The sequence below is a fragment of the Rousettus aegyptiacus genome, unplaced genomic scaffold (genome assembly GCF_014176215.1).
Source record: "Rousettus aegyptiacus isolate mRouAeg1 unplaced genomic scaffold, mRouAeg1.p scaffold_m13_p_1, whole genome shotgun sequence".
Taxonomy (NCBI): domain Eukaryota; kingdom Metazoa; phylum Chordata; class Mammalia; order Chiroptera; family Pteropodidae; genus Rousettus; species Rousettus aegyptiacus.
Genome location: NW_023416284.1, coordinates 42,751,559 through 42,765,100, shown reverse-complemented (window position 1 = coordinate 42,765,100; position 13,542 = coordinate 42,751,559). Strand labels below are relative to the sequence as shown.

General features: G+C 35.7%; 1 protein-coding gene across 2 annotated transcripts in view; it reads right to left on the bottom strand.

The window, feature by feature from the left end:
• Nucleotides 1-9,437, bottom strand: part of ALG6 (ALG6 alpha-1,3-glucosyltransferase) — a 41,837-nt gene extending 32,400 nt beyond the window's left edge. Inside the window, exons 1-3 of one of the 2 annotated variants that reach the window (XM_016140392.2) lie at nucleotides 9,324-9,437; nucleotides 8,074-8,154; nucleotides 5,300-5,570 (exon numbers count right to left, since the gene is read on the bottom strand). In XM_016140392.2, the coding sequence (XP_015995878.2) occupies nucleotides 5,300-5,381 (82 nt within the window). In that variant the 5' untranslated portion in view covers nucleotides 5,382-5,570; nucleotides 8,074-8,154; nucleotides 9,324-9,437. The remainder of the gene's footprint in view (nucleotides 1-5,299; nucleotides 5,571-8,073; nucleotides 8,155-9,323) is intronic. The other variant, XM_016140394.2, reaches the window with a different exon arrangement.
• Between the last annotated feature and the right edge of the window lie 4,105 nt (nucleotides 9,438-13,542).

Genomic DNA, 13,542 nt, shown 5'->3' with positions numbered 1-13,542 from the left:
TGGTTCTTTCCCGAAACATCTTTAAGTTACTGTCTAACACTTTGAAAGTCTAAGTTCCTATGATTTTCCCAGAGTTCGAAGGAAACATACTGATAGATATATAGTATATACTTTCATTAAAAACTTCCTTAATCAACTGAACAGAAGAATAACCTACAATTTAAAAAGAAAAAATAAAAATTTCCCATTGAATTAACTGCATTTTTACGTGTGTATTCGATAGGGTGCGTGTGTGTTCAAAAAACAGCCATTGTCTATGTGAGGAAAGGAGTTGATTTTTATTTTTTGTTTGTTTTGTTTCTATTTGTTTGGTTTTGATCCACTGGGATAATAAAAGTTAATTTCCTATACCTAAAAAAATTTTAGCTATCCAGATTTTCTGAAATTGCTCTAGACTGTGGTCAATGGGGAAGAATTTATTACCATACCATTCTCTAACAAATAGAAGAACAGATAATGACTCTCTTAGGGTTGAGAAACAAGTTTCTATCCAGAGTCTGACCTACTTCAATAAATTCAGCTGACACTGGCTATGAAATTAGTATTTAAGTTTTTAAAACTGCTGAAGTGCCCTTAAAGCAACCCAGAAGGACAACCCAACTGCACCTATGGGAGCTTTACTCGGGAAGGGCAAAAAGGATTCCGTCTGTGTGAATAATTCCACAAATTCATTTACGTGAGAATCAGAATTACATAAAGAAAACAGAATAAGGTATATTTACGAAGCTTCAATTTTTTCTCATTAACAGGAAAATGGGCTTAAGCACCATTCAAATGTTCATTTATTAACTGAACTATTCAGAATTCTTAGAATTTGAAAAAACAAATACTTTTTTGAAAACAATACATACTACTTGCCTTTACATTGAAATTTTAAAAGTTCGAAGAGAGGAGAATTTGGCTAAAATTTTCCAGAATAAAATCTCCATTTTATATTATCCTGGTTAGTGAAAATAAACATTACAAACATTACCTATAGTAATAGGTAGGCTCAGAGAAACTAACCAACTAAATAGAAACAGTCATACTTTAACACTAATTACGTTGCAAAGAAAAGTGATTCTCTATGACTTTCTTCTCATAAATAGCCAATATAGCTTAGGGAAAAAAATTATTAAAATTGATCCAAGTGTCGCTATTTGCTCTAAAAACTTTGGTTACACTTTGGATCAAGTATAGACAAATTGTGAATCTCTACAAGATATAATAAATAATACTAAAATCAGAATTTGTCTCCTCTCCACGGCTTGTTTAAAAGCAACTAACAATATTCAATATTTTTAGGTCTATAAAAACTAATTACATAAGTGTCACTTATTTAAGAGGTATATGTCAATATGTAAGAGGTATAAATTTTAGAAAATCTTAAATTACAATATACATAAGTTGTTTGCCTAGCCAATACATACATTTCCAAAGAAATAATGGTTTAATACTAAGCAAGGTCCCCTGAGCTTCCTCACTCCTGTGCTTCCTAATTTGAACATTTAAAGAAGATTTTTTTAAAAAAGCAAACTAAAATAAGTATGTTAAAAAACAAATTATAACCAAAAAAAAGTGTTTCGATTAAGAGGGAAAAAAATCTTAGTGAAATCACAAATGTCATATGTATTCATTAATTCTCTCAGCCTCCCATGATACAGAAGTTACATGTGAATGCTAAGTATTATATTCTTTATAATAGAGTAGAGAATTCTGACAGAATCACCACCACCTACAATGTGTAATAACAATACTTTTTTACATAGTAATCCAAAAGTAATTTTGTTCTGTTGACTTTCTTATGGGGCAATTTAAGTACATAGATGTTAAAATCTTAAATATTAATAAGCCAAATCTAGCAATGTACTTAAAAAAAAAGAAAAAAGATAATATAGGTTTCCCCTGCTATCTGAAAATAGAGCGTTCCTACGAAAACTTTTGCAAGCTGAAATGGCATGAAGCAAAGAGTTATCTCCCACTTTTAGAAAATTTATGTTAACCCACTTCGCTTTTTAAAAAGACCTACATTAGTATGGTCAACAGCTTTTTTTGTAAAAGCAAAAATCTTCAAATTTCTTTCAGGTAGTGAAAACAGGTACTAATACAAAAAAAAAGGAATACATATTCTAGGAATACAAGGTTGGTTCAATGCTAGAAAGAAAAATATAACTGTGAATTAAATGCACCCATTAAAATTAGGAACAAGATAAAGATGCCTGATCACTACCTCTATTCAATGTTGTAATAAGGTCCTAGCAATAAAAAGACAAGAAAAAGAAATTTAAAAGGTAAGTAGTAGAAAGGAAAAAATTGTCATTAGTCCTAGATCACTTCTTTTCTTAACACAGAAAATCCAAAAGATCCTTCAAATAAATTATTAAAGGAGTTTAGAAAGGTAGCCAAATAGAAAGTCAACCACATTTTTAAACTGCAACAAGCACTTAAAAAAAGCAAATTTTAAGAAGATACAATGGTGAGAAACATACATATATATGGTGTGTGTGTGTATTTATTTATTTATATGATTCCTAGGACTACATCTAAGAAAGGATATGTAAAATTTGGGGTAGAAAAATATAAAATTTTGTTGAAAGACATTAAAGAAGACTTAAATGGACAAACCATCTTAATGAATGAGAAGGCCCACCACGGTAATGAATACCAATTCCTCCCAAATTAATCAACAGTATTGTAGAATGTAATTCCAATCAAACTCCCAACAGGGTTTTTTATTTGGTCTTTGACAAACTGATTTTTTAAAAAGACATATACATGTATTAGCTTTCTATTGCTGTGTAACAATTAATATAAACGTAGCAGCTTAAAATGACATTATGTTATAATTTCACAGTTCTGTAGGTAGGTTTAGCATAGTTCTCTGCTCAGGGTCTCACAAGGCCAAAAGAACCTATCAATCAGTCTGGACTCATCTGGAAGGCCAAGGAAAGAATCCACTTCCAAGTTCATTCAGGCTATTGGCACAATTCAATTCCTTTCAGCTACAGGTATGAGGTGTCCTTGTTGACTGTAAGCTGAGGGCTATTCTCTGCAACTAGAGTCCACACATATTTCTTCTCACGTGGCCCCCTCTATTGTCAAACCAGCAAGAGTATCAAGTCCTTAGGGTGTGAATCTCTCTGGAGTCCCCTTCTGCCAACAGCTGGAGAAAGTTCTCTGCTTTTAAGGTCTCATATGAAAGAGCAACGCCCAGAATATTTAAGACACTCCTGAAACAGAACTACCAGGTAGAAGGACATGCCTCATAACATATCAAGACTTAATGTAAAATTATAGTAATAAGACATGGCAGTATTAAACCAATGGATCAAAATAGAGAGTCAGAAACAGATCTATGCATATATAAAAACCTAATATAGACAGAGCTCGTAATGCAAATTAGTGGGAAAAGGTGGACTATGTAATAAATGAAGTGAAACAACTGACTGACCATATGAAAAAAATTCTTAACGGAACTCTATGTCAAATGTTATACACAAAATTCAATTCTAAGGTGATAAAGACTTAGGAAAGATAAATCTTTAAAATTTTAAAAGAAAATTAGGAAAACATCCTTGTGATATTTTCCTAAGAGTAGGGAATGATTTCTTAAAGATATAAAAAGCACAAATTGTAAAGGAAAAAGATGGATAAATTTCATTACCTTAAAGTCAAAAACTCCTGTATAACATAGGGAGCATAGTCAATAACACTGTAATAACTATGCATGGTCACATGGGTACCAGACTTATCATGGGGATCACTTTATAAATTATACAAAGTACTATGCTGTACACCTGAAATTAATATAATATTGAATGTAAACTATAATTGAAAAATTAAAAATTAATAAAAACATCACTGAAAACCTAAAAATAAAAAATCAAAAACTCCTGTACACAAACACACTTTTAAGTGTGAAGAAAGGCCACACACTAGAAGATATTTGCAACTTGTACAAAGGTTAGCTTCCGGAATATACAAAATACCTAAGAAAATAAACAACAAAATATAGAATATATAAGAAAAAAATTAATAGAAATGTATAAACATCATAAATATCAGAGAAAAGGAAATACTAATGGCTGATAAACACAAAAAATATGCTCAATCTTTTAGAAATGCATAAATTTCCAATTAAACAGATTTAGCAATGAAGTAAATTTGGATAAAACTACAATAAAATATCATTTCATGCACTCCAGCCTGGAACAAATTCAGGAACCTTCACACTTGGGAACTGCCTCAGTATTAGAAAAGCTTAAAATGGATGATCTTGATAAAAATCTGTTCTAGAAATTGGCATAAATATTTTCTAGTTTATCTCTTGCACTTGCTTTGTTCGCCCTGATGTTGGGTGTGAGCTTACAGAGAAGTTGTGGACAAAACAGGACCTGCCTACTTTGGTTCTCACGAAGAAAAACGGGATTCCTACAATTGGCCCAGCCTAGTTCACCAGAGAGCTGCACGGCAGTAAGAAATTAGAGCTTAATCCTAGTAATTAAAGTGTTCTCTGGAGATAGTGTTTCTATTTGTTCCCTGGACAAATTCCATCTCTCGAAACTTACCTTTTTTTAATCTGCCTAAAATCTACCCAAATCCAACTCATCCTTCAAACCTGAACTAAACATCATCTCCAAAAAATCTTCTCTAATGCGTCCTGATCATTAACTTCTCTATGTTACCTCTGTACCTCACACATACTTCTGTTATAATTATCACATTGTATTGTGACCACTTACCTACAAAAATGTGGGCTCTTTAAGTACTGGATATTCACCTTGTGTTTCTAGAACTTATCACAATGCTTAGAACGTGAAAGGTGCTAAATAAATACTCACAGGGTTAAATTTAATCCCAACTCCATTCTCTTAGGTCCACACTCCATCAATTCTCCCTCCTTTTCTCTCACATCATTCCCAATTTTATTCTCCACCGGTCTCTTCCTTTCAATCTGGTTACATGCCTTCCCTACTCTAAACAAACAATAAAAAAAGCCTCCTTTGAAGTACTCCCCCTTGAAATACTAACGCATTTCTCTCTTCAATGCCTAATACGTAACCATTTCTCAATTTGTCATCTCCCTAGTTAGAATACATGTTTCTCCTCATGTCACAAAGCCCATGCTTCTCTTTAGCTCTTATAGAAATTCTTATTAGAATTAGATGTGTAAGTGTATTTTCTTGACCACACCAATAAAGCCTGAAATACTTCTCTGTCCCTTTCAGAAAACTAAATTATTACCAAAAAGCAAAGAAACAAACAAAAACTATTCAAAGGAATATTTACCTATCTTTTTTAAACAGTAAAAATGTGTTACCTGAATAAGAATTAAGAGAAACTGTCCACCGTACTGTTAGTCCTATTAAGACCACAGTTGTCATCAAGTACCATTTCTCCATAATTCCTCAAATTAAGGGAGGGAAAAAAACAGGACCAGTGCCAGAATACTTTTAAGATGCAGTCAGCCACTTCTTTTCTTGATCCCAGAATGTTAGCAATTCTTTGGAATTGGGAGTTTGAGAGGATTTCAAGTGATGCTTCGTTTCCAAACAGTAAAATATTGATTTTTAAGTCTATGAAGAAGAGTCCTGGAGGGAGGAAAAAAAAGATACCAAGATTTAGTTAAGCATAGTATCTATCAAAATGACCCCATTAAACCAAGTAGAGAGCTAGAAACAGATTAGTTTTAAGTTCCTTATTCCCTAGGCCTCTAGTTTAGAAATATACCATAAAAGGTAGCTCTCCCTGTTAAATGAGACTCAACATATCTAAAGAAAGAATAAGGATTCTGCTCCTATAAGGGAATACTTCTGAGTAAAGAAAAATAACAGATACATAGATAGTATAAGAGTCAATTCTATCTAGAGCATGTTCACCTACAGGTAAAAATAAGACTTAAAAAATAAGATTTATCCTTTGGTAAAAGAGAAAGAGGAATTTTATCTTTTTATTTAGTTTGAAAAAGTCTTCCTCTAAGGCAATTTATGTAGTTTGATTTTTTACTTCTTTTCTTCCAAAATACATTTGCACTAACTATACTAATTTTCCATCTTAGAGAATGAACCTTTAAAAGAATCAATAAGAATAACCCCAACTTTTAAAAGAAAATACAAAAAGCAGCAATATGCAATTAACTACTGACATATTTCAGTTTTTTCACTTTTTTCCTTTAGGTTAAAGAGTTTAACAGTAAAAAGCTTTGAGAAATTGTAGGCCATTTTAACAGTAGGATACATTTTAAATATATTCAAAAAATAAAATAAATCAACTGAAAAATTTAGGGGAAACTGCGCACATTAAACCTACTGGGCAAAAATTATTTTCTTACTTAAAATAAAAATAGCAAGAGACAATTCTAGAAGTAATGAAGTCTAGCATCACAATCAGATAGAATGACACAAAGCATTTAATAAGGCTATGTAACCATGTTATTCAAATTTGGGTTATACAAATTCCCTTTTTCCTCTACTGTACTACATCTACCTTTGATCATTTTACTGTTCACTAAAACTTCTATTACAGAGGAAAAGAGGAAAAATTAAATCACTTTCTAATACCAATTCTGGGTTTGACAAGGTTAAGGCCATTATAAACTATTCAAATTCTCTTTTAGTCTTACTTCAAAAGCTCCTTTTATCAACATGTTGCACTATATATCCCAAAATTGCAATATAACAGTCTACTTTCTGCTGTGACATCATGTTTAAAATTAATTTTACAAATGCAAATTCCTGGATTTAAAAATATAGCTTAATATCCTGTCTTAGAAATCTAAATTACTTTTATATGACTAAGTTAAATCAATTATCCACAGTTCCTGATAATCATATTTAAATACATCCCCAGGAAGCTTAAGTAACAAAAATAAACTACCAATAACACTTCATAATAACAATGAACTTAAAAAACATAATGCTTAACTAATATCATGCTAATCGAGTTTGTTAAGTGCACAGTGATGAAAGGGATGGCTAACTGATAGACTAAAAGAATAACATCTGAAAAAATATGGACAGCATTTATAATGGACCAAACCTAACTCCAGAAATCATAACAGGGATACATTCATATAAATTCAAAGTCCTTCACTTAAATGTGAAAAATGAAACCAACAAAACTCAACTGCATGAGTATTGAAAGGAAGGCAACATTTCACAGATGATAATTATCAGTTCTGTATAGACCCAGAACTGATAACCAATGTTAGTTATTTTGATTAATTATTAGGTAAGTTTTTTAACAATTAGAACTGTCCAAAATGAAATGAGCTTCTTCTTGAGAAAGGAGTTCCTCTTTTACAGTTTTAAACAGGAGCTGAGTGACTGACATTTTTAGAGTGCAGAATAGATGACTAACTTATAAAGTGTCTTCTAAATCTGATTTTGGAAGCATATTATGTGTCTGAATTAATATAAATCTTGACAATGCAAAAGATTTGGTCTCCCAACATGTTAATGGTTCCCCTAATTCCTAATACTTGCCAGTATTGCCACTTTGATAGGGTTTCTCTGATGAGTAAAATGGATAAGCCTTCCTATCCTCCACAAGGAGCTCATGTTAGAAACTGAAAATCAAAAACATCTCTTCCTAACATCTATACACTTAGGATAAAATCCAAATACTCCAGCCATAAGATCCTCTGTGATATAATCCCTGCCTGCATCTCCAATTTCATCACTTCCCACTTTCCCCCAAGTTCTTCTCTCTTCCTAGAACCTGCCAGGCCCATTCAAAGCTTAGTTCCTTTTCAGTTCTGTTCCCTCTGCTTGGAATGCTCTTAACACAGCTCGCTGGCCAATCTTTTATCCTTCATGTTATCTCAAGTTGTCCTCTCAGAAAAAATCACCCCAAACCACTCTAGTAAGGTTTCCACCTCTTACTGTTTGTACCACTACCTTCTTTAATTTTCTTCCTAAGTCTTTTCACTATCAGAAATTATATTTTCACAAACATGGAATAATCTCACAAACCGTTTCTTTTTTACAATTTTTAGAAAAGATAGACGCCAAAAAATATATATGGTTTCATTTATGAAAGCTTCACAAAGAGGCAAAACTAATTTATGGTGCTAGAAACCAGGGAAGAGATTACCTTTGGGGAGAAAAGAGGGGCTGGTGAGTGAGAAACGTCTCCAGGGCGGTCTTCTGAGCATATGCTGTGAATGTTCTATTTCTTGATTTGAAAGGTAGATGAAAGGTATGTTTACTTTATGATAAATCAGCAAGTTACAACTTATTTATGTATAGTATAATCTTATACATGTTATACTCCAATAAAGAAGCATAAAAGGAAATTACATTTGTAAACTAGAATATAAGCTTCATGCAAGCAGGGATCCTCCATGTTACTTGTTGGTTTGTTCCCTGCACTTAGAAAAATGTTGACAAAAAGCAGGTGAGTACAGACCCAACTCAACTGACCACGGTTTGATTTAGGATTTTCAACTTTACAATGGTGTGAAATCGATACGAATTCAGCAGGTTATCAATATGCCCTACAATTGTGATGAAACTCAAAGTAATTGCCCAACTTTAAGCTTATGTAAGCATTTCAGGTAGGCGAGGCTAAGATATGATGTTGGATAGGTTAAGGGTATGAAATGCATTCTCAATTTATATTTTCAATTTAAGATGGGTTTATCAGGATGTAACCCCATCCTAAATCCAGGAACATCTTTATTTGCTCTTCTTTGTGTGTGAAGGAGGAAGTACTTAATTTTACTGAGTCCTTTGTGATTACACATATTATGTAAGACTTTTTAATCCATCTCTTCTCCTTGAACAGTAAAAAGGATTTCTTTTACTTTTTCCATCTGTAAAGCAAAATACAGTAACTTTTCTAACCCATTCACTGGGCCAGGAAGTTGCCACTCAAACGGAGATAGTTTTCCATCCTACTTTGCCCTGAGGGTGCATCTCCACAAAAGAAAAGTCCACTGTCCACTTCACAGGGCTGAGTTTGTTCCTTTCAGTCTGAAAGGTCCTTCCCCCAAAGTGGACATAATACCCGGAACGAGCCGCTATCCCAGGTGAGCACGTCTTGCAAAAGAAGACCCCTCCTGACGTTTCTTCCTCTTCTCCAGCCGGCCAGACCCTCAGGATCACAGGAACAGGTGCCAAGCCGCTCCAGCCATGGGGTCCCACGACCATCACCGCGGCCCCCACCTTGCCCCTATACAAGCATGCAGACTAGGCTGGGGAGGCCTCAACACAATGCCTCCGAGGGAAACGTAGCAGAAAGCCCACTCGCCCGCTGCGCGCAGACTCGCCGCGCGTCGCGAGTCCTCAGGCCCTCCCCACCCTGGCGGGGCGGTCCCGAACCCCAGCATCCCAGCCTCTTACCCAGCCGCCCGCCGCACGTGGAGACCCACGCCTGCAGCGGGTCCCAGGACAGTGCGTGCGCGCTCGCCCCCGCGGCGGAGCGCCCCTGCCGCCTTCCGCCTTCTCAGGCTCGCGCGCCCGGCGCGGGAGCGAGCCCGCCGAGCGTGAGGGGCGGGGCGGGAGAAAGGCGCGGAGCGGAGGCGGCCTGGGGGCGTGGCAGGAGCCGCTGGAAGCCGGGGGGTGTGACCCGAGCGGCTGGAACCCGAGAGGCCTCCGGTCCCGGGTTAGGCTTGGGGCAGGCGGAAAGCCCCTTGCTCTTCTTTCCCGGGATCGTGGCCAAGGCCTGGGCTGCTGCTTAGTCCACAAATTCCTGCCAGGGGCGCGTCCTGGCACTCGCTTCACAGAATGGGGAGCCCTTGGCTGGTTCTTACCACCGGGCAGCAGGTCTTCCTCTGGGCCTGTGCCCTTAGGGAGTCAAAAAGCCAACGTGCTTCACTTTCTTCAAGGTACATGCCTACGAAGAAGAATGTATTAAGGCTTAAGTCACTTCATGTAAGAAACGTTACTGAACGCCCGACATTTCCCAGAGCCTGTGGGTTATGCAGAAGAAAAGCGCTGCTCTGGAGTAGCCACTACACAGTCCCCATCAGGCAGTTTGGATCGTTTATTCCCAAACCTAACCCAAATAACTATGTTCCCTCCTTTATTCAGAGAATGCTCTTATTCCTCCCTCTGAATTCTGCCATTTCGTATAAGCCCACCCCTCAAATTTATAATCATAAGTATCAGCAAATGCTTGGCTGTGGCTTTATATTAAAACAAATCTGAACAAACTGTATCTTGGTTTCTTCATCTTTGAAATGAGTAAATGAAGTTAGGTAAACTTCCAGATCTAAAATTTATTCTACCATGTTTAAAAGATCTTCGGCACTAGAAATATGACCAAGCCCCTGCCCTGAAGAGATTTAATTCTTACTGGAAGACATTTTCATGCACGAAAGGAATAGAGGGGCGCACGTGCTAAATGCAGATTATTTGTATATGCATTAAGCACCATAGGCGTTCAGAGAAGAAGATTCGCTGTAAACCAGAAGCTATCAGTAAATGCACTCCCTGGATAAGTCAGCTGAGCTATGAAGGAAAGCCTGGGCTTACGTAAACTAGGAGGATGGGATTAGGACTCTAGACAAAGTAATGGTTCAAGACAAGTTTGTGGTAGCTGAAAATGCGGACCACTTCCTTCAATTTAAATGGTGGATGATGAAGCTGGAAAGGAATAATTGTGGAGAACCTTGAATACCAGGCTGTGGTGTTTGGAATTTATTTAGTGATCAGTAAGGGGCCATTAAATGACTTTTAGCAGGGAGTCAAGTACAATGTTAGAGGAAATTTAAAGTGGTGATAATATATAAGATGAATCAGAGGAAGAGGTAGAAATCATTATTAGTAGTCCTTGCATAATTAGACAGGGGCCTGGACTGAGATGATAATCGTGGAACTGGAAAAGATCAATGCAAGTAGAAGAATGTCCAAGCCTTGGAAACGTACTAGATATGTAGAAAAAGTGAAACAAAAGAGGAAAAAATTAAGGATGGCTCCCAATATATCAAGTCTGAATTGCTAAATCTGAAAAATCCCAGGAAGCTGGCTTAGAGGTAAAGATGATGTACTGTATTGAATTCACAGTGACATCAAGACAACAAATTGAGGCTGAAGACTGAGATATGAAAGTCTTTCATTTGGCTGAAGAATGAGAGAGGCAGTACAGTGGGAAAATAGACAACCATACTTGACTAAACACATATTTAAAGCCAAGAGGAAAAAAGCAAGTTGATGAAGGATATTACATTATTACAGTCATAGGGGGATTGCCAGTACATCGTAAGTTCATAAACATTAGCATTTTGTGAACAAGAATTTTGTTTGGCAAACCAAAATTCATGTTTTATTGAATCTAATTGGCTCTGTCAATTGTAAGAAGCATTGTTACCTCATGTACCACTAAGAAAGAAAAAGATGTTACCACTTAAACTAATTATGATTATAAAACATAATTTCAGAAACATTAATATGTGAAAAAACATACATCTTCAAATGGCGAAAGTTGGTATCAATCTCTCCTTTCTGTCACAATATTAAGAATAAAGTTGATGATTAAAATGTTCATTGAATAATGGTAGAAGGGACTTCAAAGCATCTAATTTATACTGAGCTGCCCCTATCACTGCATCTACATACCTACTCCTGCTCTTTCCTTCCAGTAGATACTATTACCTCTGAAAGTCCAGGGCCTATACATAGCAGATACTCAATAGCTGCATTTTGATTGAGATCATTAGGATAGGCCTTAATCCAGTATGACTAATATCCTCTTAAGAAGAAGAGTTTTGTACAGACGTACAAGCCAAGGAGAAAGATTTCAGAAGAAACCAACCTTCTTGACACCTTGATCTCAGACTTACAGCTTCCAGATGTGTGAGAATATAAATTTCTGTTTTTCAAACCACCCAGTCTGTGGTATTTTGCATGGCAGCCCTAAAAATACATACCTTATCAAAGATATGTATCTCATTCTCAATACTCAATGCACTAGGAAGACTGCCTCACATAAATCAGACTTTTATAGTAGTTTCTAGTCCTGCCCTAGATCACTTCTACTCACTAGGAAAACAAGCCCTTTTCTATATCAGGCTCAGGACTTCCCTGAATCTAGGCAAAAACCATTTATCTAATCATAGCTGTTCTTTGAAATAGAATCCTTTTTCCTATCTGTACAATCTCCTCAATTGATACTTATATGTCATTCTGAAATCTCCGAGTTTCATCATACTCTTGCCCCCTCCGTGGAATAAGTCCACCTAAGTAGCATAGAGTTAGAGTTAAACTCCACATATCCAAGTTTTAATGTAGCCAGTAGCAAAACAGTAGTCTCTTTTATATACTAAAAATCTTTCAAATCCAGTTCACTTGATCACCACAATAACTCTTGAAAGAATAGTAAAACAAGTATTTTTATCTCCTTCTGACATCAAAAAAAACTTGGTGAGTATGTTCCATGGAAGTCTCTATCATTGAAATATATATATATATATTCTTTTGATGCAGAGACAAATAATTTTCAAAACAATGAGTTACACAAATCTAAAAAGGATTCCTTACTCCAGGTCTTCTCAGAGACTTTACATATTATATATATCATGAGTCTCCAAGAAAATACAGTCGACCCTGGAACAACATAAGTTTGAACTGTGTGGGTCCACTTACATGTGGATTTTTTTCAAATCCATACTGTTTTTGATCAGTGACTAGGAGTCCATGGATGCAGAGGGCCTTCTGTATGCACCAATCTATGCCATTTTATATAGGAGACTTGAACATGGTGGGATTGTGATATGGGGCCGGTGGGACAGGGGAAGCTGCACCAAATCACCCATAGGGATAACTAAGATTTGGGGGAGTCAAAAGTTAGGTGCAAATTTTCAACTGTCCCAAGGTTGGCGTCCCTAACCCCAACATTGTTCAAAGATCGACTGTATAGAATTTTCAGACTTACTTAACCATGGAATCTTATGCCCACAACTCACCCCACCTCTGACTTACCATTCTACAGTGTGGTCTATGAAACACATTGTTGGAAATTTGAACATTATGTAATTTCGCTAAGAGATACAGCAAAAAAAAAAAAAAATGTCAGAACTATGGTTAACACAGATCTTAGTTATTTTCATTCATTTTCAGTTCTACATAAAAGAATCTCAAAAGTGCAGAAATTGTACAAACAAAAAATACAAAACATTGACATGACTGTCTTTAGTATGACTACAAGTCTCAAAAATTAAGTTAATTATACAACAAAATAAAATGGAAAAAATAAAAGTCAGAAATAAAACGAAACAAAAGAACGAAATGTGTAGCCAGTTGGTGGCTCAATATACAGAGAATAACTGTTCCAAATAACTTTAAAACAGTGATTTGATGGTAGATCCCTAATACAATATACCCTAAGAAAAAGACTTTGTTAAAAAGAGAAAATAATAGTAATCACGTTGTTGGTATTAGAATTAGTGTTGTTGTTCTAAGACTACTGTATGTGTAAAGGAGGTTAAAGAAAATAAAGATTTATGTGATATTCAAATTATGTCATCCCTGCTGTTTTGATACCAGAATTCTTGATGTGGGAAAAAAATGAGTTAAAGGTGTAAGATAGACTTTAAGTATCAGTATGAACTCATGATTTATT